Here is a 24,867-nt window from a genome sequence, read left to right as displayed (position 1 = left end):
ATCATTTTTAGGTATGTCCAGTGCTGCTTCTGACATGCCTTGCTGTGCTCTCCTTTGAATCAGGATTTATCCCCTGTTTTGATTATACTGGTAGAGTGCGGGCTAAGGCAGGTGATGAGGGTGCAGATTGCGTTGGACTGCAATGCTGCTGTTGATGGATGCCTAATTTTGAGTTACTAGATCTGCTCAAAGTCTATCCCATGTAGTATCGTGATAGTGCCACACAAGACAACAGTGGGTAAGGTAAGTTTAAATGTATTATTGGATAGATTCGTAGCTCCAACTAAGATTTAAGGAGGAGATGAGGAAAAATTGGGCTGTTTCCAGATTTTAATAAGAAAAATATAAGAACATCTAGATCTAAAATATCATGTATTTGTACAGTAGCACATGATCAGAATGTCAAATCAATAAGGCTGATCAATGCCTAATGCTTAAAAGTCACTCTCATACTGTTCCGAAATCAGGGACACAAGGTTTAACATTTATCGCCAAGTGGAAATAGATGAAAAGAGAATCAAGTGACTGTAAAATGGCTGATAATATGATACATGTTTTTCCTCCAGGGTTTGAAAGCAAATTAAGTAATTTAGTTTTAATCATAACTGTTACTTTGTGTATTCACTTGCTGTCTGTCAAATACAACAGCTTAATTCTTCACATCTGTTGTTGCTCCACTATGTTTTCAGTTTGCTTACTGAAGGATTAGAAAAGTGAATGTGAGGGCATGTGTGAAAGACACGTTATAAATTACAGATCACGGGAAGATTCTGTTATAATCTTGAGTTATAATATTGACTGTACAAGCACACTCTTGAACATAAAACGACTGAGAAAGCAAAATTGCTAAATCTAATCTAAGCTCACCTTAAATTTAGGTGAGCAACTACTTACAATTGGCACGGCGCAGCTGTGCTTCAACAATCAAATCTAAAGATTTGCAATCCTAACCTGGTAAACCATTCAGTACTTGTATGAAGTAGGGCTAGGGCCTGACATTTTCTACCAACTGGACTGACACATGGCATCCTAATATCCATTTTTCAGTAAATTGCTGACAGAGTAGGTGATGTGTGTGCTGCCATCCATATCATCTAAATGCATAAGTTCTTAAACATAGCCTTATGCGTGTGAGGGTATCCACTTTCTAACCCAATGAAAAGAGTTTTGTTGGGTTAGTAAGAAACAGAGATGCTATAAAGCACAACTATTTTAAGATTATAAGAATAGTCTGTAATTACTACAAAGACTGTTGAGTGGACTTAGCTTTGGGTCCATCTTCCATAAGATCTTGCTTTACTCTCCCACCAAGTTTTCATGACATAACTGAGTGAAAGGTGCTTATTGCACTCAGTTGAGTATTAATTTAGATCTCTCCTCACATAATGTAGATGGGCCAACCCAAGAGAGTAAGGAGCAAAACCTACAGTGTATAAAGTTTACAGTCTGTTAATTGAAACTGTTAACATTATGTTTGAACTGTATTGGAAAAAGTCAAACCCGTAACACAATCCCCAGAAAAGAGATCTGATCAAACATACTTTAGCCATTGACAATAAGTGAACCTGTTTGTCACTGGTTTGTGCAGTAGAATTGGGGGATAGTCACAGAATTTTCTATAGCTGTTGATTTTGTAACTTGATTTGTAAGTTGATTATAAATATTGGTTAAAATCAGCCTGATTCCAATTCTGCAACAACACCTTTTTTGGAACCTCTCATCTAAGATTCAACTTTACCAAAGACGGTTTAAGGTTCAATCCTGAATTTGAACAAAACAATACAATTAAAAGAAAAGCAGAATGCATGTGATTTTAAGATGTAGAGTTAAATCTAACACTAGGGATTTTGTGATCAACTCACATTCTAAATCTTAATATTTTGATTCTTGGATGCTCACAGTACTTATGTCTTATGTTGCTGTTTAGCACAGACAAAAGGCCAGACTTTTCTTCTGGTTGTCAGTAGTGATTAGGAGAAAGTGAGGACTGCAGATGCTGCAGATCAGAGCTGAAAATGTGTTGCTGGAAAAGCGCAGCAGGTCAGGCAGCATCCAAGGAGCAGGAGAATCGACTTTTGAGGCATGAGCCCAACGTTTTGGGTTTCCTGAAGAAGGGCTCATGCCCGAAACGTCGATTCTCCTGCTCCTTGGATGCTGCCTGACCTGCTGCGCTTTTCCAGCAACACATTTTCAGCAGTGTCAGTAGTGATTAGTCAAAGAAGTGCACATGTGGCACCATGCTATATCAATCTCATATCTGCAGCGTCTGCCAGCAACATATGTGGCATAGGTATTGCATGTGTTTCAATCAAATCATCATGTCACACTGTAAACAAAGTAATCATCAGGCCAAGAAAGGGCATCTTTCAGATAGTACAGTACATCAAAGATGACATCCACTATCAGTCCAGGAGTTTGGACACGGTCAGTCAGCCAGTTGGGGTGATCAGGGGTCCATATCACCACAGTCCAGGCAGTGGGCCATGGTCAGCCCTGCAGATCCACTGTAACCATTCTGGGAATTTGGGGAGTCAGTTGAGCTACTCAGAGATAACTCAGATCTTGTCAGTCATCAGTCAGGGCTCACTGTACAAGTCAGTTAGTGGGAGGTGGATGGGCCACAGTCAGTGCTAGGTGGGGGAGGGGGGTGGGGAGGTGGGGATCTGTTCAGTGAGAACTAAAGGGGTTTATTGTGGGGATTGTGTGCATGCTGGAATTCAGAGGAGACAATGTTTGTGAACGGTGAGAGATGATAGCACATTGAAGTACATGGGTTACTGCAATGGGTAGATGCCATCAATAGTCACAATCACTCAGGCTTTGACAGAAGGACAGTGCATCAGTTGTTAGCATGATTAAACTTTAAGCTACTCTGGGTGTTGGGACAATAGCAGCACTCCCATGTATAGGCTTCTAAGATGAAATGAGGTGAAGGATGGGTAACCTGCATAGATTGGTTCTTAAATAGCAATAGATTAGTGAACATGCACTTAAATTTGCAAAAAGTGTCAATTGTTCCCAACTATACTGCCCATTTGGTTTTAGTTCCTCTCCTACAATGTGCATGGTGAAGAGCTGGCAGCACTTCACATGGTATAGCTGAGTTTAAAGGTGGCACTTGTAATCATAGGCAGTACTTCCACTTGCAATGAGAGTGAAGTCAGGAAAAGCAGGTTGCCATAGATGCAAGGTGCTGAGGTAGTGATGTACGTTTTAGAGAATGAGAAGTCTCACCAGAGCTAACAAAGAGAAACCCTTTATGAAATTCAACAAGATTAACACTTGGTTGAATTCTGATAAAATTCAACCCATAGAATTAAACCTAATATGAGCACTCACCGAGCCATGAAGTACACAGAAAGCCTTCCCATTGAGTTTTGTTTCAATTATTTTGCAATTTTGTATCCAGGTGATCCTGTTTTATTGTTTCTCATCAATTATAAACAAAAGCTATCAAGCTGATCAAATGATACCTACTGTTTGGAAGGATTTTAACTCCTTTCATCCAGCAAAATCCAGGTACAATGGGAGTTGAAACAGAGCAATATCTATTCTCTATTAGGAGTACAGGAACAGGCCTTTCGACCCACAATGTCTATGCTGACCGTGATGACATTAACTAATCCTATCTGCCTGCACATAGTCTGTAGCCCTTTATTCTCTGCCTGTTCACGTATCTGTCTAAAATACCTCAAACTTTGCTGTTGTATCTGCTTCTACCACCTTGCCCTAGCAGTGTGTTCCAGACACCTATCACCCTCTGTGTAAAAAGTGCCTCGCTCACCTCCTTTAAAGTTTCCCTCTTTCCCTATCCACCTTTTCCATGCCCCTCATAAACATTATACACTTATATCAGGTTGCCCCTCAGTCTCCGAAACTAAAGTTTGTCCAATCTGTCTTTATAGCTAATATACACCAATCCAGACAACACATCGGTAAATGTCATTTGCACCCTCTCCAAAACCTCTACACGATACTGGCTTGTTACTGTTTTAATTCCAGGCAGCTGAGGTGTATCTGAGTCAGTCAATTTGAAAATAATATTTTTAATCAACCTGTTTGGACATTTTATCACACACCATTGCGGCGGGCACGACTTGAACCCAGAACATTTTAGCCAGAGAGAGCGTTCGTTAGCTAAATTGGCTGGACAGTTAGTTTGTGATGCAGAGAGTTGCTAACAGCATGAGTTCAATTCCTGCACTAGTTGAGATTACAATGAAGGTCCCACCTTCTCAGCTTCACTCTCACCCTGGGAATATGGTGACTTTACCTTTACTTTTTACTGCACAAGACTCCCCTAGTTCATTGATGTACATTCGCATTAAGATAAGTCCTATTAGAGGCTTTTGGTACAATGGTAGTTACGAAGCTCTGGCCTAAAAGGTTAAAATCTCACCTGTGCTGGAATTGTGTTATAACATGCCCAAATTAAAAATAACTTTTCAGATGCGTCTAATGTCAGAATTTAGCCACCTACTGCTCAGAGTTCAAACAACATTTATCATGACGCAAACAGACTTTGGAGTGCAGGTACATTGTTCCTTGAAAGTGGAGTCACAGGTAGACAGGATAGTGAAGAAGGCAAATGGTATGTTTGTCTTTATTGGTCAGTGCATTGAGTCTACATGGAGTTGGGAGGCCATGTTGCAACTGTACAGGACATTGGTTAGGCAACTTTTGGAATAATGCATTCAGTTATGGTCTCCCTGCTCTCGGAAGGATGTTGAGAAACTTGAAAAGATTCAGAAAAGATTTACAAGGACGTTTCCAGGGTTGGAGAGTTTGTGCTGTAGGGAGACTTTGAATAGTCTGGGGCTGTTTTCCCTGGAGCGTTGAAGGCTGAGGGCTGACCTGATAGAGGTTTTTAAAATCATGAGGGGAAGAGGTAGGGTAAATAGATAAGGTCATTTCCCTGGGGTGGAGGTGTTCAAAATGAGACGGCATAGGTTAAAAGAAAGAGGGGAAAGATTTAAAAGGGACCTAAGGGACAGCTTTTTCACACAAAGGGTGGTGCATGCTGGAATGAGCTACCAGAGGAAGTGTTGGAGGCTGGTACAATTACAATACTTAAAAAGCATCTAAATAGGAAGTGCTTAGAGAAATATAGGCGAAGTGCTGGCAGATAGGACTAGATTTATTTGGAGTATCTGGGTGGCATGGATGAGTTGGACCAAAGGGTCTGTTTCTGTGCTGTACACCTCTATTGCTCTAAGACACCAGATGACCTGTATAGGGTCTCAAGCTACCGGAGAATTTGCAATTGCTCCATCATAGGTAATTTGTGAGCCCTGCTTTTGCTCACGTTGACCTGTGGAACTTCCAGCAAAAGGGTGAAAGGTATATTTTAAAAATTTCATGTGGAACCAGGAGAGGCAGACCTGACCAAACAAAGACGTTTGTGCCTCAGACATACAGGGCTCCCCCAGTGCCTGTAGGGCTCTGCTAACTCATGCCTCCACTGCAACTCTCCCTGCTGTGCCTTGATTGGCCAGGGGAATTGATAAATATTTTTAAACAAAGAAAAGAAAGGCTAGAGGACCGAGACTTCATGAATAGTTTTTTTTAAAAGCTGTGTAGAATGGCCAATGCTATAAAATCCCATGTTACTAACGAATTAGTTTTAAGGAGTGACAGCTTTTTTGTGCTTTTTTTTCTCAATGATAGAAAAGTGGAAGGAAGTTAGAAATCCCTGTTTGAAATGCTCATTTTATGTTGTTAGCTGGTTTAAAAAATTGAAGAGTGAGGAAAGTGTTTAATGCCCTACTGCGCAGTAATTTGATTCCTTTATTTTAGTGGAATCTCTCCAGGATCAATACATGAATTTCCACCTTTTGAGTTTTATGACACATCAACTGTAAACAGTTAGAAATAAAGTAAAAGCGGTGGATGAAGAACGGGGTCAGGAAAAGTGGTACACACCGAAAGTAGAAATCCATAAAGTTTTATTTGAAATTGATTCTTTTTTACTTGTCCAACATCAGTATTGCACAAATACAGTTAATCATGAAGTTTAAACAGCTATCATTGTAATGTTAAATTTCTTTCAGTTTCACAGTATGTGAAGCTGAAAACTTAAAGTGAGCAATTGCAGCTGCTGACAGGTCATGAGAGATCCAAACAGCCCATAGGATGTCACAGGTTAAGTTTTAAAGTAAAAGAGTAAACATTGAAGTGCTTGATAAGCAGTGAAAATTCTGACCAGAAATCATACTGCACAATACAATTATACTTGATGTGTTCTTCTGATATATATTGATCTGCTGTTTGGAAAGAGGTGTTGTATCTTTTTAAATTATTAAACAATACTGTTGCACAAAGCTAAAGTGTTGTATAAGATCACACAGTGTCATTCCTGGCCAATAAAGGGATGTATTTATAATGCTGAGAATTGAGTGACAAACAGAAGAACTACAGCTTCACATGAACTTTAAATTTAGTGCACCGAAGCAATTAGACATTGACACATGTCTATTTATTATAAATGATAGTCCAAATGAAAGAACTTTGTAGAATTTATTTGTTTGAAATGATTCAACTGAAAGACAATTTTAACTGCTATTTCAATAAACAGTAGGTTCAAATGCCTTTCTTTTTTTTTCAGTTTGCAAAAGTTGTATAGTTCAACATTTTGAAGATACAAATGACTGTCCAAAGTGTGGAATTCAAGTTCATGAAACTAATCCTTTGGAAATGTTAAGGTATGTCTCATATATAAAATATGCTGTGATACTAAGATTTTTTTTAAAAATCAAGAAATCAGGAACTTTGCCAAGGTTGAAAAACAACGAAGCAAAGTGCAATAGAGATTACATGATAAATAGCTTGATGACTACATGAGAAAGAAAAGACCGTCATGTTTCATAGTTTTCAAGAACTGAGAAAGAATGTGAGATTGTAGAGATTTTGCAATAAGCTTAGTTTTTAACTTGGTGAACACGTATCAGGGGGACCACAAAACTACAAAAATGTTTGGTAGAATTGATGAAACAGAGATGTAAACCTCAAGAAATCTGGTGCTGTTGAACCCAGATTTTCTGCTCCACATATGCTATGTGGCTTCCAAACTGTTCACTGTGGCATGCGCACGTATTGCGCTTCTGTGCTGGACATCATTTTGCATCCTTCGAGCTCAAACTGTTAGCTTCTGCCGAAAGTACACATAGTTATAAGATCATGATATTGGCCTGCACATGAAGTGGATTTAACAGCAGCTCTCCATTGTATGGAGCAGCAAGAAGCACTTCGACTCACACACACCAAGAATACTTATTGGAGGCGCATCAGGTTTCAGTTGATAGATTTTCACTGGTCCTTGCGATTATAGAAATGTTTGGTGGTTTCTAGTTTGTTATAAAGTTGCTGAAGTTTACATTGAATAGTGTGGCATATGCTGCAAGATATTATTTGTCCTGACTTTAAAAATCTGTACAAATCAGTTGTTCCCAGACATGGGAACAGTGACCTATGTGCGTCCTGGACTACGTAATGAAAGGGAGAAGGAAGAGCACACACGGCATCATGAGGATTGCAGGCTTCGCCGTGATTCAGGGTGGTATAGATTGCTTGCATGTCACTTTACAAATACATGACAACACTGAGGTGTCCAGCAACTGAAAGAGATTCCAGTCTCAGCACTAAGTAGATTAATGCTCAATATAATGGGAGCAGTCATGATGACTCCATTTGTGGCAAGCCATTGTACATTTATTTGTAAGAACATAGAAATAGAAGTAAAGACTGTACAACCCATAGAGGCTGCTCCACCATTCAGTACAATCATAGCTGATCTTTGGGCCACTATTTTTCCAGCCAGCTTTAAATATATGCAACGAAAATGCATGCCCATCCCTCTGGAATAGCGAATTCTAAAGATTCACAACTCTCACTTGTGCTGCCTTGACAAAAGCTGAGGTGACTATTGGTTGTTCGTTATGCAGCATGACTGCCATTCTGAGTACGGATCTCTGGGGTATTTAAGTATTGTGTCCATTGCTTTTTTCTACACAGTGTTGTCTCATTAGCTACAGTGTGGCTAGGGGAAGGATGCCAACTTTCAGTGAGGACACTGCAGATGACCTTATGAGTCAACCTCGAAAAACTAGACCGTAGAAGGCCCAGTTTCAGCTCGCACCATTTCGATATAAGCTGCAACAGTCTAGACTTGCAGACAAACAGATAACAGCAAGGAAGCCAAAAGCATAGCAGGGTAGAAGGTTGAATATATATGAGACTTCTGATGCAATTGGAGTTACATTCACTGATCTTGACACTCTGATATTCTGAAATTCTTGTGATACTGCATCCAGATCCTTGGAAACGGAGACTTTCAGGTATTACCGTCCTCAGCTCTCTCCCCCCACCGCCTTAGCAAAGTGTATGTGGAGGGTGTTACATCTCCCCCGTTAACATTAAGGTTGCCTTTGCAGCTTTGAAAAATCTTGTAGCCTGCTCTCCACATCGTGTGACATTCTTCTGTATCTTCCAGCTCAGAGTCAGTTGTAGAATAATTTCCAATATTGTCACCAATCACAGTGCATTTACCCTTTGGAGGTGCTGACTATCTTTAAGTAATATAAACTAGCTTTAGCTTGTGCTAACCTTTCCTGATTTTGCACCCCCACTGAAACACACAGTAACCTAGCAAATATAGTGCTGTGTATTAAGCTGTGTGCACTCAATTTCATGGCCATGGTTTTAACAAGAGTGGTTGAAGTCCAGAGGTGAGAGATGAATCAGACATAGGCATTTTCTTAGTATCCTGTTCAGGAATGTTTCAGGTGATAGACAGCATTTTGCTAATTTTTATTAGTTGTGTCATCATTGGGAGCTGAAGTGTTAGGTGTGAAACAGGAGGTGAATATCTTGAAGGCAGCTTTAGCAATGAATAAGATGTGGAATTTCCTTTAGAGGTTTGATAGTTACTATGGTATTAGATGAACATGCTCAACAAGCTTTGATAAGAAACTTATGGAAGAGTAAATCATGTATTTGTACAACTGAAAAGAAATTATTTTTATTGCCCCATTGAAGAATGTGGAGGAAGTGAAAATGCATTGATTCATTTCTTGTATAGGAATGGATGTTGTGAACACTGAGGGTAGAAATCTCAGTGGAGCTTTGGTACAATTCTCTTTTTAAAAAAAAGAAGTTTGTATAATGAAAAAATAAATTGATATGGAGGATAAACAACATCACAAAAATTCATAGCATGGAGTAAAGCCAGTTAGGGTCATCATATCTCTTTCAGTTTTTTTGTTAGAATCATCTAAAACTAATTTCATTGCTCTGTCTTTACATATGACCCTGCATTTTCTTATCTTCAAGTAGTTACATGCTTTTAATCATGTTCATATCTGTGTAATGTCATCCTTGTTGTAAAGAGTTTACACTTCATCAATCCTTAATATAAATAAGCAAACAGAACAGTCCCAAGTTCTTCAATCTCTTAACTGAAATTCCTTCAAGGGTAAGGAACTTCAAGTATGCGGATAGAGTGAAGAAGTTGGGATTGTTCTCTTTGGAGAGAAGGCGGGCAAGAGAAAATCTGATAGAGGTTTTCAAAATCACAAACAGGGTAGACAGTGAAACTTCCCACCTAAAAGAAGCAAAGGTGAAGTGAGGAAGAACTTTTTCACTCAGCAAGTTATTAAGATATAGAATGCAGTGCTTGCTGGAGACAGATTCAGTTGAGGAATTCGAGAGGGTATTGGATGTTTATTTGGACAAACGTTAAGTGCAAGGGGATAAGCATAGAATTGGCACTGGTTAATCATGTTTATTTGAGAGCCAGTGCAGGCACAATGGGCTGAATAGCCTCCTTCTCGACCCTATCAATGCCACAATTCTTGATTCTCAGTCTCCTGAACATCATCTTGTTCATCTATCAGAATTCTGCAATGTTTTAAATGTTTTACTAAACCATCTCTAAGCCCTTCAGGCTCTAACTACAACAACTGGTAGTACTTTAAACCAAAGAAGAAGTCCCAAGGCACTTCGTAGGAATGTTCTAAAAATTGACTCCAAACCACAGATGGAAATAATAATGTTAAGAATAAAAAATTTGGTCAAGGAGATAGATTTAAGGAGCAGTGCGAAGGAAGACGTTGTGGAGAAGTTTAAGGAGGGTTATTCCAAAACTTTGTGTTATATAATTCAGTTAGTATCTGATAGGGTTAACTGATGTTATGCAAAAAGTTCAGCATTACGATATAAAGGACTGTTCCAGGGAGGTGTTAATCAATATTCCAGATGCTCGATTATCTCTAAATTGTGAATCAGAGTATTTTAGTAGCAATACTGTGAGCTTATTCTTAAGACAGCCTGAGGGCTGAGAAGAGATCATCATATACCTTATAATAACATAACTAAATATTAAGAACTGTAAAGACTACATTTTTAATTTTCTTTGTTTTTTTATTGTAGGCTAAAATAGAAATAGGACTGTTTTAAATCAAAGGATTGTGGAAGAAATTGCTGCACTTTCAAAAACAAGTTACTGAAGCTCATTGTGTGTGGTGTTTACACTATTGCTTTACAAATAGTGAGGGAGGAGGGATAAGATGGTGCAGCACTAGAATGTGTGCGCAGAGTGAGATTCAGTTATCAAAAGATTGCTGATGCATTTGTGCAATGTGACCTGTTGTAGATACTGAAAAGCATTAGCCTGATGACAATCTGTGGTTCCTAGCCAACTGAACAGCTGATATGCGTGAATGATACAAAGGCAGAAGGTCTGTGGACTGGCAAAAGGAAGGCTGTGTCCCTACAGCTCTGCAGTAAAAGTAATTGAAGCCTGAATAAAGCCAATGTACCTACTCCTATCAGTTGCTGTAAGCTGTTATCTTTAAACAGTACCTCAAAAATTTACGATTAGTGAACCAATCGACCTGTGCTATCCTGGAAGAAGTGAATGAGTGCGAAAAGGATATTGGAGAATAGAAGGTCTTGGGGAGCAAAAGGAACATCTCATTGAATCTTCAGCCCTGTGGACTGGTGCTATTGAACTGTGTTTCTCCAGCTTTTCTTCCTTCACCCACAATGCCATTATATATCACTGTCTCTATATGTATGTAAGGGTTTAAAAAGTGGCTTAGAATTTTAACCAGTTATGATATATGTCGGTAGTTTCTGCTACCATAGCTTGTTTATTTGTAATAAGTGGTCATTCATGTTAAGTGCCAGAACGTGATTAGTGTTTTCTATTAACCTGATCCCAATCATGTAAAATGGGGACTTTTATGCATTTTGATTAAATTGTTATCTTTTACAGCAACCTGAGGAATTGTAGAGCTTGGGTTCAGCACATTTTCCCAAGTGAGTTGCGGTAGTAGACCCATTATCAAGACCGAACCCACCTTCTGCCGAAGACTTTGTGTAGACAGGCAGGTGGCTGGAAGAATACAGCAAGCTAGGCAGCATCAGGTGGTAGAGAAGTCGACATTTTGGGTGTAACCTTTCTTCAGACTTTGTGTAGGCACCCTACCCCATTTGGTGTATGTAGCAATTTTTGCATACTCGTTTTAGTCCTTTTTTATTTTCAAATTATTTTTCATCCTAGAGTAGGAGTAAGTTTGGAAGCATACATTTTGTGAAAATGGGATGTGTATCGCAGGCACTAGAAACCCTTCAGAGACTGAAGAATGTGCCAGACATTTTGGGATAAAATTGTTAAGCTAACAATGAAGCTTATCAAGATCACTGAGATTAAAGTTGTAAGAGTAGTGGTCCAAAAGTTGTAAGCTTTCCTTTAGCAGAGCTAGCAGTTGGAAGGGGAATCTAAACAAAATTACAGGCGATAGCTTTTTTGGGAAACCAGAAGGAGCAGTGAAACAGCAAATGATGCCTTCTTTCTATTGTTGTGTTTATGTTACATTAAAAACTCTTAATACTTATTATGCAAGCTTGCAAACAGCACTAAAATTGGCTTCAAAGCTTCAGATTGATCAAAATGCTAGCCATAATTAGAAAAAACTGGATGAGGGAAAGATATAATCAAACATAGTCACCTAATTGGGGGTGGGGTGGGGGGGGTGGTGAGTAGTGAGATAAGCAGGCTTCAATGTTAGTTAAAATCTTATCAGTTATTTAGCATAGTTATCTGGCACAGATGGAGAGTCAAAGGGGTGATTGATATCAGTAGTTGGATCAAAGAAGGACAGTAAACAGTTCTTGAGCACCCCCCAATTGCTAACTAATGGGGCTCTTTATAAGATTCAACAAGCCAGGTTAGAACTTCCGTGAATTCAGAAATGAAAATCATGCTTGGTTCATGATCCACATGATATTTAATTTATAATTTAGTGGACTTAAAGCCCAGTGGTAAGAGACAGTTATTGTAAAAGAGCTAAGGTAGTCATGGATTCAATACAATATTGATATGGAAACTACTTTAGAATTATTCAGAATATATAAATTTTCAATTTACACAACATGTGAGATCAAAAAATAGATGATGGCATAATAGCTATATCTCAATTTGAATCTAAAAATTAAAAAAAACCTCATAGATAACTGTACTTGAGGTGGCAAACTGTTTCGAACTGCTAACTGCATTTTCTTAAAAATCATACTCTGTAGTTCAAATTTAGCATTTTAATTTGAGAAACGTAGGCATTTTTTTTGCACAGTACTAATTCAACTTAACACGATTTGGCAGAAACAAGTTAAAAGCATGACTGATCTGAATTCAATAGGCTAATTCTCACTGGTCTGATTTTCCCACATCCCGACCATTCCTCAAAACAGCGGAGCAACAAGCTTGAGATTCATTGTGTATTTAGCTGGATGCCATGTGTGGCTCAATAATACTTTAATTTAATGAATTAGTAAACAGAACAGTTAATAATATATTTGCTTACTATATTATTCGGTACAATAATATCTTACACTAAAGATCTATTTATCCTTCCACCGTGATTCTGCATGTTTAGTGATTCTCTGAGCTTACAAGTGAACTGGAATATGTGCCAGGGTGGCCTAATCGGTGCATGTCTGACATGATTATTTATTGTTATTTAACTTGGAGTTGCTTTCATTGTTAACACTTCTTCTAGTTTCATAATAATAGGTACATTATAATGCCAATGACCTGTAGGAAATTCTTTGTGACCTGTAGATTTATGGTAGTCATTTTGTAAATGAGTAATTGAAAATTAGTATTCTTTCTTTTAGAAACAACTTGACATTATAATGCCAATATACTTGTATGAGTTTTTTGTGACCTGTAGATTTATGGTGGTCATTTTGTAAATTAGTAATTGAAAATTAGTACTTTCTTTTGTAGATACTTTCATACTTTAGAAACAAATCACAGCTTTGATTTTGTGGATGCATACCTTTTATATGACATGTACTCTTTACTTCAGAACATTTAATTCTTTAGATTCTACAAGTACATTGACTTGACTTGCAAATTCCAAAATGAGACTTACCCAAAGAGAAATAGACATTAGGAGTCCTGAATCCATATGTGAGGCTAACCTCCTGTGCGTTTGTTTTACTTGTTTTGGCATCACAGACTAACACCAATTATTCTTCCAACTTTTATACGGGTAGCCTTAACTAAACCACAGATGATCTGCTGAATAGCATTCTTGAGAATGAGCAACATATACATAAAAGTAACCTAAAGATGGGTCTTGAAGATCCTAAATAATGGGGCTGTGACTATTTTCTTTGGCAGCTTGTTCCACTAAGGGTTTTTTTTTAGAAAAAAAAGCTTTCTGTGGTTTGGAATGATTAAGGGTTCTTAAACATGGAAATGCAGAATTGTTGTTACTGGTTCTTCTGCTTCTGGTTTGATTGTGTTAGCATCACAAGCTAACATTCACATTTCACCAATATTTATGAATGTTGTCAATACTAACTGAACAAGCATGATTCCCTGATTTAATAGTCATGGTAACGGAAAATGTATGAATCAAAATATGTCTTGAAGTTAGCAAGTGTGAATCTTTGTAATACCACAAGTAGAACCGTTATAATACTGAGCTCCACTATTTTCATCTGTCAGCTAAAGAAGATATATTTAGTTGTCTGTTTTTGATTTGTTAGCTATTCCATTCAAATTACTAAGGCTATGCTCCTCAATGTTAGTGATCCAAGAAACAATAGAATGGAAGAAAATAACTTGTCCACTTTGGAGATTTCCTTCTCTATTTCTTACATGCTAGAAAAGGCACAGAAATGTTAATTACTTAAAATATATTCTACATATATGACAATCTACAAAACTTTGAAATTTAGCTCCATAAAATTGACAATTGAAAAGACATATAATGTACCCTTGCTTTCCCAGCTTCGCCCAATTACTCCCAAACTCCCAGTCACACCACCAGTGAACCTTGTCACTTTGCAGTTTCTGTTGTCGAAACCTTCACTCTTCCTAAACTTAACTCTTGCTGCCTTCATCATAAACATTTGTTACAATCCAATGCCCCGTGAAGTTCCCCAATTCATTACAGTTCTATCCGGCATAATCCAAATTGTTAGGCTCCCAGGTGAGGCAGGGTGAACTGGCTCCCCTCCTTCATCCACCCACTCCTTTTTAGTTTCAATCAGTTTCATTTTTCCCTTGTGCAAACTTTTGCCAAACCCAAATTAACATATATTTTAGGAGGAGCCAATTTAACCAAGCAATCTTGAATTAACAAAAATACAGAGTTTATTAATTGCTATGTGTGACAAGAATTAATAATGCAACACACGTATGCAGAACTTAGAAGTAAGAAGTGAGTTCCAAAAGGTAAAGTTTTTTTAAAAACCTGATCAATCTCTGAATTGTTTGTGAAGAATGGATGATTGAACTTTGCAGAGAAGGGTAACATTACCTCTGATATTGGTTGCTGAACAGTTGTTTTTTGAGATTCTTGGTTTGCAGACTGATTGAAGTTCCTTTGTCTTGGTGCTATTTTAGACTGGTTTGCAGCACTCTTGAGTGAGAAAGTCCTTACTTGCAAAACAGAAAATAAACTAGGTGGTTCTTTGACATAGTACTTCACAGCATATTAATGCTGAAAAAGCTGCCTCTCAGGTCCCTTTTAAATCTTTCTCCTCTCATCCTAAACATATGCCTTCAAGTTTTCAACTCCCCAATCTGAGGGAAAAGACCTTCGCTATTCACCTTATCTATGCCCTCATGACTTCATAAATCTTCATAAGGTCACCCCTCAACCTCCTACGCTCCAGTAAAATTCATTCAAGGAATGTTGGCATTGCTAGCAAGGCATTAACTTCCCATCCCTCATTGCAGTCGTCTTCTGGAGCTGCTGAACCATGTGATGTAGGTATATTATGTTATTAGCAAAGGAATGATGATTTAGTTGCTTGGTAGTACAGGACTTGACTATGAATGAAATAAAGGAGTCAAGCTGTTAGAACTTGTAATCTTAGACTCATCAGGGCAGAAGCAAGGATACCAAATTCCAAGGGAACACCAATTTATATTATATACGAAATAAAGTGCTGACTGTTCAGCAAGTGGACACTAGTTGGTCAAGGCATGTGTCTTCCATGGCAATGCCTTGCAAAATCAGAGAGTGTACGTTTTATTTTTGAAGATGAAGTTTTGAGCTGATTATGTGCAAGTGTGAGGCACACTTCTTTGCATGTGTGATACCTTGCAGTGTGACAGATGCTGTTCGCTCAATGCAAGATGTTTGTAGATAAATAGGTATATTAAAGTGCCACCATCTGTTTTCTGTTCATCAATTGTTTATGAAACTTAATTGATATGAATCTATTCACAACTTAGCATTTCAGCACTTATGTTGCAGGGGCAATTGTTATGAATTTGGTGTTTGTATTATAGAGCATGATAAACTATAGGAATTGCCAGTCCTTTGTTGAGGATGACGGGGAGGGATGAAATGCTAGTGGTGGTGTTGGCAGGGGAATAGAATATGGAGTGGAGATGCAATTTTGGGTCATGTGCAGACAAATGGAGAAGAAAAGCCAAGCCAGTGTAGTACACACAGCATATATAGCCAGGTCACAAGAGAACTCAGTAATTATTTTAATGCAAGGAATTTTGCAAGTAAGATAAGTTGAAAGTGTTGTTTAGCACATGGTGAAATGAAACATCTTTGCTATCACAAAGACATTGCTGAGTGAGTGATAGGGTTCACAGCTCTACATTCTGAGATATAGAATCTTCAGGCAAGACACAGGAATAAAAATCTGGAGGTGATGTTGCATTATTGATCATGGAATCTAATACTGCAATTAAGAGGGATGACATATGAAAAGGCTTCTCAATTGAGTCCATATAGGTCAAACTTAAAAAAAACAAAAAGTCGCCAATCCCTTTCATTACTGGGAGTGGATTGTAGACCCCCAAACAGTCAGGGAGGGAAGACGACCAGATATGTAGGCAAATTTCAGAGGTGTAAAAACAATGAGGTAATTATAGTAGGGCTTTTCAAATGCCCCAACATAAACTGACACAAAGTCTGAAAGACTTAAAGGTAATGGAATTCTTAAAATGTATCCAGAAAAGTTTTTTAAGCAACATTAGAAATTGCGACAAGCAATGGGGCAGTGCTGAACCTAATTTTAAGGGATGATGCTGGGTGACTAGAAATGTCATTGGAAGAGCATTTTAGTGATAGTAGCCATAATTTGGTAAACTTTAAGGTAGTCATGGAAAAGGATAAAGATGGAGCAGAAATAAAGGTTTTAAATTGTGACAAGGCCAATTTTAATATGAAAGGACAGGATGTTGTCTAAATGGACTGGGAGCAGAAAATTGTTGGAAAATCTACATCAAAGCAGTGGGACTCTTTCAAAAAGAAAACACTGTGCAGAGCTTTTGTGTTCATGTAAAGGTGAAGAGTGGGATCAGAAATTCCAGAAAACCTTGGATATCAAGGAATTTACAGGCTCTGACAAGGAGAAAGGGGAGCTTATGGTAAATACTGAGGACTCAGAGCACCAGAAGAAGCATAAAGAAAGTTCAGGGTGTTACTTAGAAAATAAATTCGGAAAGATTAGATTAGATTACATTACATTACAGTGTGGTAACAGGCCCTTCAGCCCAACAAGTCCACACCTACCCACCGAAGTGTAACCCACCCATACCCCTACCCCTACATTTACCCCTTACCTAACACTATGGGGCAATTTAGCATGGCCAATTCACCTGACCTGCACATCTTTGGACTGTGAGAGGAAACCGGAGCACCCGGAGGAAACCCACGCAGACACGGGGAGAACGTGCAAACTCCACGCAGTCAGTCGCCTGAGGCAGGAATTGAACCCGGGTTTCTGGTGCTGTGAGGCAGCAGTGCTAACCACTGTGCCATCATGCCGCCCACAAAGTGAAGAGGAGTTGTGAAAAACACTGATGGGTAAAATAAAGAAAAATCCTAAGGCATTGTCTAAGTATATTAGGGGCAAGAATCCAACCAGAGAAAACTGAAGATTTTTAGGTACTTAAGTGAAAAACTATGCATGGAGCTGGATGATGTAGGTAAGGCGTTAAATGAGTGCTTTATATTTGTATTCACGATAGAGAAGAATGATATAGGTATAGAAATCAGGGAAGAGGACTGTGAAATACTGGAACAAATTATAATTGAGTGGGAGGATGGGAGAGTGGGAGGATTAAAATTAGTGAGTTCCCCAGGCCCACATCACATGGGGACTTATGTGGGAGGTAAGGGAGGAGATAGCGGGGATTCTAACATTCATTTTCAAATCCTCTCTGGACATAGTTGAGGAGCTAGAGGATAGTTAATATGGTTACATGAATCAAGAAGCGTTGTAGAGAAAAACCGTGTAACTATAGGCCAGTGAGTACAACATCAGTGAGAGAAAAGCTATTAGAAACGGTTCTAAAGTACAAAATTAATCTCCATTTGGAGAAGCAAGGATTAATCAAGAGTAGTCAGCTTGGCTTTGTCAGGAGGAGATTTTGTTTGAAAGGTTTGTTTGAGGTTTTGCCGAGGTGATTAGATATCTGGATGAGGACAGTGCAATGGGTGTCGTCTAAATGGGAGGCTTTTGATAAGGTTTTGCATAGATGACTGGCCAAGAAGATAAGAGGCCAAGGGAACAAGGGCTTTTTGGCAAATTTGGCTTCGTGACAAAAGTCAGAGGGTGATAGTGGAAGGTTGGTTTTGTAACTGATTGTCTGTATCGATAAGCATACTGGAGGGTTTGGTGCTGGGTCTTTTGCTTTTGTAGTGCACATTAATGATCTAGACAGGTAGGAAGCTTGATCGCTAATTTTTTGGTGACATGAAAATTGGTATGATAAACAGCAAGGAGGAAAGCCTTAGGCTATAGGATGATATAGATGGGCTAGTCTGACGGGCAGAGAAATGGCAAAAGAAGTTTACTCCTGAAAGATATGAGAAGAGCCATTTGTCGAAGAGTAGCAGTAAGTATAGAGGATCAGAGGGATCTTATGCATGTCTACAGATCCTTGAAGACAACAGGACAAGTGGATAACGTGTTTAACAAGGCATGTGGGAATCTTGCCTTTATTAGTTAAGATATTGAATACAAGTGCAAGGAGAATATAATAAAGCTGTATAAGACATTTTTTAGGCCACAGCTGGAGGATTATGTGCAGTTCAGTTGCCACAAACAGGAATGATGTGATTGCACTAGAGCAGGTTCAAAGGAGATTCACCAGATTAATACCTAGGTAGCAGCTTACAGCTATGAAGAAAGGCTACATAGGTTGGGATGGTTTTCCTTATGTTATGGACTAGGCCAGACCACTCAGAACATTCTTATGCAGGCAGCCCAGACCATAACTTTGCAATTTGTTTCGGTAAGTGTACAGTGCAAATTACCCAGAGTAAGTTAGCGAGGTTAACTATCAGATTAAAAACAGACAAAAATTTATTCATAAAATTACAATGAACCATAAAGAACCCCTACAGAACTCAGTCTATCCAAACTAGACTTAATTATACTGTTCCGAATACACACAATAGTCCCAAGAAGCAAACACCCTTAGAAGCTAGTATAAATGAATGGAACAGATGCTTACAGGTTGAAGTTAGGAGGGCAGAGAGAGAGAGAGAGTTTGTTTCCACACAGCTCACTTTTGAACTCCCAACTAGTTCTGGACTGAAATAAACTGCTCAGCTTAGAGAGCTGACCATTCACCTTTCATCATACAGGTCACTTCTAAAACAGGACCACTTTGGCCTGAGGTTTACATATAAACAAAAAGGCCTCTCAATACCTTTAAATCTCTGTACCAAACCAGACTAATTGGCACAGAGAGTGGTTTATTACCCCTCTGAAAAAAACCAAGGACATAATATGCTTGAGAAAAGGAACAGCTTTTAGAAAAAAGAAACTAGCTTTGTGATACTTACATCAGAAAAGGCTGAGGGAGGGAACCTGACTGAAGTATACCAAATTTATCTTGATAAAATAGATAGGAAGAATTTCTTTTCCCTTAATAGAGGTTAAGATAAGATAAGATAAAGGTTAGGAGGCTTAGCGGTGTTTTAAGGAAGAATGGATTTTCTGATCTTACCGCTGAGCTGGTGGGGCCATGGCAAAAGACACAAAAGGATAATCATGCTGGATCTTCTGGGGTTGACCTCATTGCATCCTCATAAAGCCTCCAGCCCAAATTACCCCAGCAGCTAGGATCTAATTGACTAAAATGATAGAAGTTTGCAGTACAAGATTAAGAAGAATTTATATTTCTTTCAAGAGTTTTATGAATACTTCATTCTACAAAGTAGCTGTTCAGCTGCTGCCATACAAAATTGGTGAAATAGGGGCTGCCCTTTAGATGCGCCAAAGAGAATTGTTTGGATTGCGCAAGAGGGAATGGTGAAAGAGAGAGAACAGTTTAGTATTTATGTATGGAAGGGAGGGGAAGGGAATATGGTACACCTGCAGTACGCGTTAAACAACAGAGGGCTGTCAGTTTTTCAATATGTACCACCAGTAAGTGAGTTCCTTGCCACCTCCAGTGTGCACTTAGAAAAGGAGCAGATGAGAAGGAATTTTGACAACATTAGAAAATCTGTCAATTTATAATGACAAGCTGTTCTCATTTTAAAAGATATGGAAAAATAAATATACATACCAGTTTCCATTCAGCCTCTTACGTCTTGAATGAGACTTTGTGTAATACACCCTAGTTGCCTCACAACACTTTCTTAGCTTCACATCGCTTATTATGCAATAGATTGTACTTTCTGACAGCAAATTAAAACATTTGTCTTGCTAGTATCTGTTGTGGTGAATCAACATAACAGACCTCCAAAAGAATCCAACTTCATGATTTGTGTTCAGCTATTAATGTACACTGTGGCATAAATGTTGAGCATTTTGGTGTCTGTGTTTGTAAATGTTCAACTTCTGAACAGTACATCTCTGCTTGCAGGACAAGGCAAGCCAAGACGTTTCTAAATCAACATGGGTAGAGGATCAATAACTTTAAGCCGTTATGCAGTTTGAAGAAGCTACTTTCCAGAATGTTGGAGTTACGTTGAAAACGTACAAATTAGCAGCAGGAGTAGCCATTCAATCCCTCGAGCCTGCTACACCATACAGTAATCTTTCTGCACCTTACGAAAAGAATTTATTTACCTGTGCCTTAAAAATACTCAGAAGAAACTTCCAAAGACTTATAGCCCTCTGAGACAAAAAAAATGGCCTAATCTCTTTCATAAATGAATGTTTATACAGTCCCTGCATAATTCTAGATTCTTCTGCAAGAGGAAAGATTCTCTCCACATCCATCCTGTCAATATCTCTCAGGATCTTACATATTTCAACAAAGTCACTTCTTATTCTTCCAAACTCCAATGAATACAAGCCTAGACTGTCCATCCTTTCCCCAGAAGACAACCTGATAAGAGAACATAAAATGCGATGAAACCCAAACACCCCTAGGCTATGGGAAGCTGTGATTCTTTGTCATTTTCAGAACTCACTTGGGGGGCAGCATAGTGGCTCAGTGGTTAGCACTGTTGCCTCACAGCGCCAGGCACCCAGGTTTGATTCTAGCCTCGGGCAACTGTCTATGTGGAGTTTGCACATTCTCCCTGTGTCTGTGTGGGTTTCCTCCGGGTGCTCCAGTTTCCTCCATAGTCCAAAGATGTGCAGGTTAGGTGAATTGGCTATGCTAAATTGTCCATAGTGTTCAGGGATGTGCAGGCTAGGTAGGTTAGCCATGGGGAATAAAGGGATAGAGAACAGGGTGGATCTAGGTGGGAAGCTCTTCGTAGGGACGCTGTGGACTCAATGGGCTGACTGGCCTGCTTTCGACAAAAAATAAAATAAAGCACAATATGTTAGGCTGCAGCTAGCATTATAAGATATTGTCAACTTCTTGTTTCTTTGCGGGATGTATAAGTTAAAAAAATGCAATAACTCTAAATGTGCTGTAGTGTAGGAATGTTTAACTGAGTTGCTGTCTACCAGAGGAATCTCGAAAGCTGAAGGACCATTAGCCAAAGAGGAGCCCCAGTGGTGCAGTAGGGATATTTTTGTGGATCCTTATTCTACTTGGTATAGAGTTGTTGGCTAGTTTTTCTCTAGCTTTAACACATTGGGCTTAGAAGTCATGAGTCATTCGCAGGAACTCAATGCCTTTATTGATAACCAGAAGTTTGTGTTCACAAATTTCTTTATGTGCTGTGGTATGGCTGAATTAATTATGGATGAAGCTGCTCCCTCTTTGGAATGCGTCACACCTTTTAATAAGGCACTTTCAGAAGGGCAATAGCATGCATGACATTTATCCTTCATATCCATATGTAAATCAGTGCTTATCTTGCCATTTCATACTTAAACTTGTCACATATTGGACAAAAGCATTTTAGATTGACGTAAAATTGTATTAAAAGTCTGACGAACCTCTTGAATTGGCATTCTACAATTAGGATTCCCTACTCCATTTCCTATTGGCCCTAGTCAGTGTCTCTCACCACTTCCTCCTGAAATGGACCAGGCCAGTCCCTCCAAACATTTCAAGACCCTGACTTTGTTAGTTGTTTTAAGCAGATATAACGCAGATAATCCAGGAGGGATACAGTTGGTCAAACCACTTAGTTTTAAACTATTTACAATTTATTTACAAGATTACCAAATGAACTACAAACAAAAGAGAACGGAATACCGAATAAGTTAACCTATCCAAAAGCCCAACAGATCATACCAACTTAATGATGCTGTTCCAATACTTGCAACAATCCCTATAAACACCCCTTGACACAAAAGGTAACATAGAGTATCTGACAGATGTCAGAGAGTGGGAGTATCACAATGGACCTGCTTCTTTGTGTCCAGCAGTTTCACAACTGTCTGATGGCTTCCAGTGAATAGCCAGATCAAAGCCAAGAAAAGCTGAGCTGGGAGAACTCGCCACTGCATTTTCATTGTATAGATTTTTTTTTAAACTTGAAAGCCTTTGAAAGCCTTTTATCTGAGGTAGTATCTGTTAGTTATAATCAAACTGGCCCTAAAACCCCTCCAAGCCCAGACTTTTTGGAACCTGTGATTTTATGACCTGAGAAAAAAACAAGGACAACATAACCTTGTTAAAGGAGCATCATCATCACATTCGGCTCTTTAAAAAAAAACCCATTAATATCCAAAGATGGTTCATTTTAAAACCCCTTAATCCTAAATTGTTAGTACACTGCAACACCCATATACATTACATTGACAATAATCATGCAAAGATGCACTACTATATTTTGTTTCAGTCTGTTTTACTCCTGTCACCATACGCCTCTGTTTCCCATTCAAGTCTTGACAATGCATTGGCAATCACATTTTCCCATCCTGCCACAGGCACGATTTTCAAATTAATTGGCTATAACAACAAGCTCCATCTAAGCAGTCTGGCATTTTTGTTGTTAAATTTCTCCACAAACTTCAATGGGTTATGGTCAGTGTATATGATTGCCTCAAATACTTACTGGTAACATAAACATTGAAATGTGACACCAACACAAAGCTCAAAGACTCCTTCTCAACTGTCAAATACTTCTGCTGATAAATGTTCAGTTTCCTGGAGAAATACCCAATAGGTCTTTCTATCTTATCGTCATCTTCCTGCAAGAGCACAGCATCGACACCCACATCACTTGCATCGATAGCCACCTTTTAACGGCTTTGCATAATTAGGTGTGGCTAATACTGGGGCAGTGGTTAACACAGCTTTCAGGCTGTCGAATGCCTTTTGACAGTTGTGCACAGAAACTTTCTTGCCTTTCTTTAGCAATTCAGTGAGTGGAGCAGACGCACTGCTAAAATTTGGTCCAAATTTTTGATAAAATCCACTCAGTCCCAGGAACCAAGGGACTGCTCTTTTTGTCAGTGGTGCAGGAAACTTGCCCAATTACCTTTGGTTTTGCATTCTGTAGGGCCATTTGTCCATGTCCAATAACATGGCCCAAGAAAGTGACTTGGGTTTTGGCAAATTCACTTTTAACCAGGTTTATCACCAGTCCTGCCTTTCAAAGTCAATCAAACAAGTCTAATAAATGTTGTAAATGTTCCTTCCATGTGTGACTAAAAATTATCAGATCATCATTATATACAACGCAATTGCGTAACCCAGCAATAACTTTATTAGTTAGGCTCTGAAATGTGGACGGAGCATTTTCATACCGAATGGCATGACTTTAAACTGATACAGTTCATTCGGCGTTACAGAAGCTGAATTTGCCTTTGCTCTTTCAAACAAAGGTACCTGCCAGTATCCTCTGAGCAAGTCCAACCTAGAAATATAAGTTGTTTGTCGTCTTGGAGCATGCGTTCAACCTTCTTTAGAGCCTGTGCCAACTTTGGAGAGTTTTATCTGTAACAATGTTGCTTATTCAGAACAGTATCTCCTATATCTACATTATACATTATTAGGTTAGTACTTCCCAGCTTATTTCTGCATATCTCTCTATGTGATAGTAGTAACTCTTTCAGGTCATTTTGATTTTCCTCTGGAAGGCAACTCAATAATTTATCCCAATTTTTGACAACTTCCTTATTATCCAATTTAATTTGAGGAATGTCCAATTCAGAATCCTCTGAACTTGGTTCTTCCCTCTACATTGTAACCGATAACACATTCTCCTCTGGCTTTCTTTCCCTGTCAAAATACCTTTTGAGCATACTAACATGACATATTCTGTGACGTTTCTTTCTGTCTGAGTCCTTATCAAATAGTTTACCTCGCTCAAATTCCTTTCGACTTGATAAGTTCCACTAAACCTTGCTTTTAAAGTTAAAAGCCACATAACATCAGGTTATAGTCCAACAGTTTATTTGGAAACACTGGCTTTCGGAGCGCTGCTCCATCATCAGGAGGCTATAGAGCAGGACCATATGATACAGAATTTATAGCAAACAATTACAGTATCATGCAACTGAAATGATATATTGAACAAGATTGCTGTAAAATCTTTCATCTTTTAGAGTGTGTTGCAGATTTTGTTTCATTAATATGTAAATTCCAGAACTACTTTTAAATCACATTCTTGAGATAACTTAAGGTTTTATATCTCAGCTCAGACAGTACATTAAGGGTATGAGGTTAGAGTCTGTCTGTATCCCAATCTTGAGTCAAACTGGTTCTATTTCCCATAGCAAAATTGTGAGTTTTTGATTTCTTGTCTGCTTCCCATTTCATTGTATGCTGTGGTACTTTTAAATGCTGTCTAGCCAACTCCCCAGCTCTATTTAATCATTCTCAAAAATTTTACATATAGTCCAAACATGTGGTCTCTGAATTGTGACTTACCAAGTTCTCCTTAATCAGTTTTATTGGTCCTCTCACTTCATGCCCAAAAATAATTCAAATGGATTGAATTTGGTCGATTCATTTGATGCATCACTGATCGCCAAAAGCACAAATAGAATTCCTTTATCCCAATCATT

The 24,867-nt window shown here is 38.6% G+C and overlaps 1 protein-coding gene across 1 annotated transcript in view; it reads left to right on the top strand.

The window, feature by feature from the left end:
• The window catches only part of pcgf5b (polycomb group ring finger 5b), a 184,769-nt gene that overhangs the window by 90,340 nt on the left and 69,562 nt on the right, over nt 1–24,867 (top strand). The window contains exon 3 of the mRNA XM_072557783.1: nt 6,605–6,701. Coding sequence (XP_072413884.1) covers nt 6,605–6,701 — 97 coding nt within the window. The remainder of the gene's footprint in view (nt 1–6,604; nt 6,702–24,867) is intronic.

This window comes from Chiloscyllium punctatum, chromosome 38, assembly GCF_047496795.1.
Source record: "Chiloscyllium punctatum isolate Juve2018m chromosome 38, sChiPun1.3, whole genome shotgun sequence".
In the NCBI taxonomy this organism is placed as follows: domain Eukaryota; kingdom Metazoa; phylum Chordata; class Chondrichthyes; order Orectolobiformes; family Hemiscylliidae; genus Chiloscyllium; species Chiloscyllium punctatum.
Note: the sequence above shows the minus strand (reverse complement) of the source record. Positions and strands in the feature narration are given on the sequence as shown.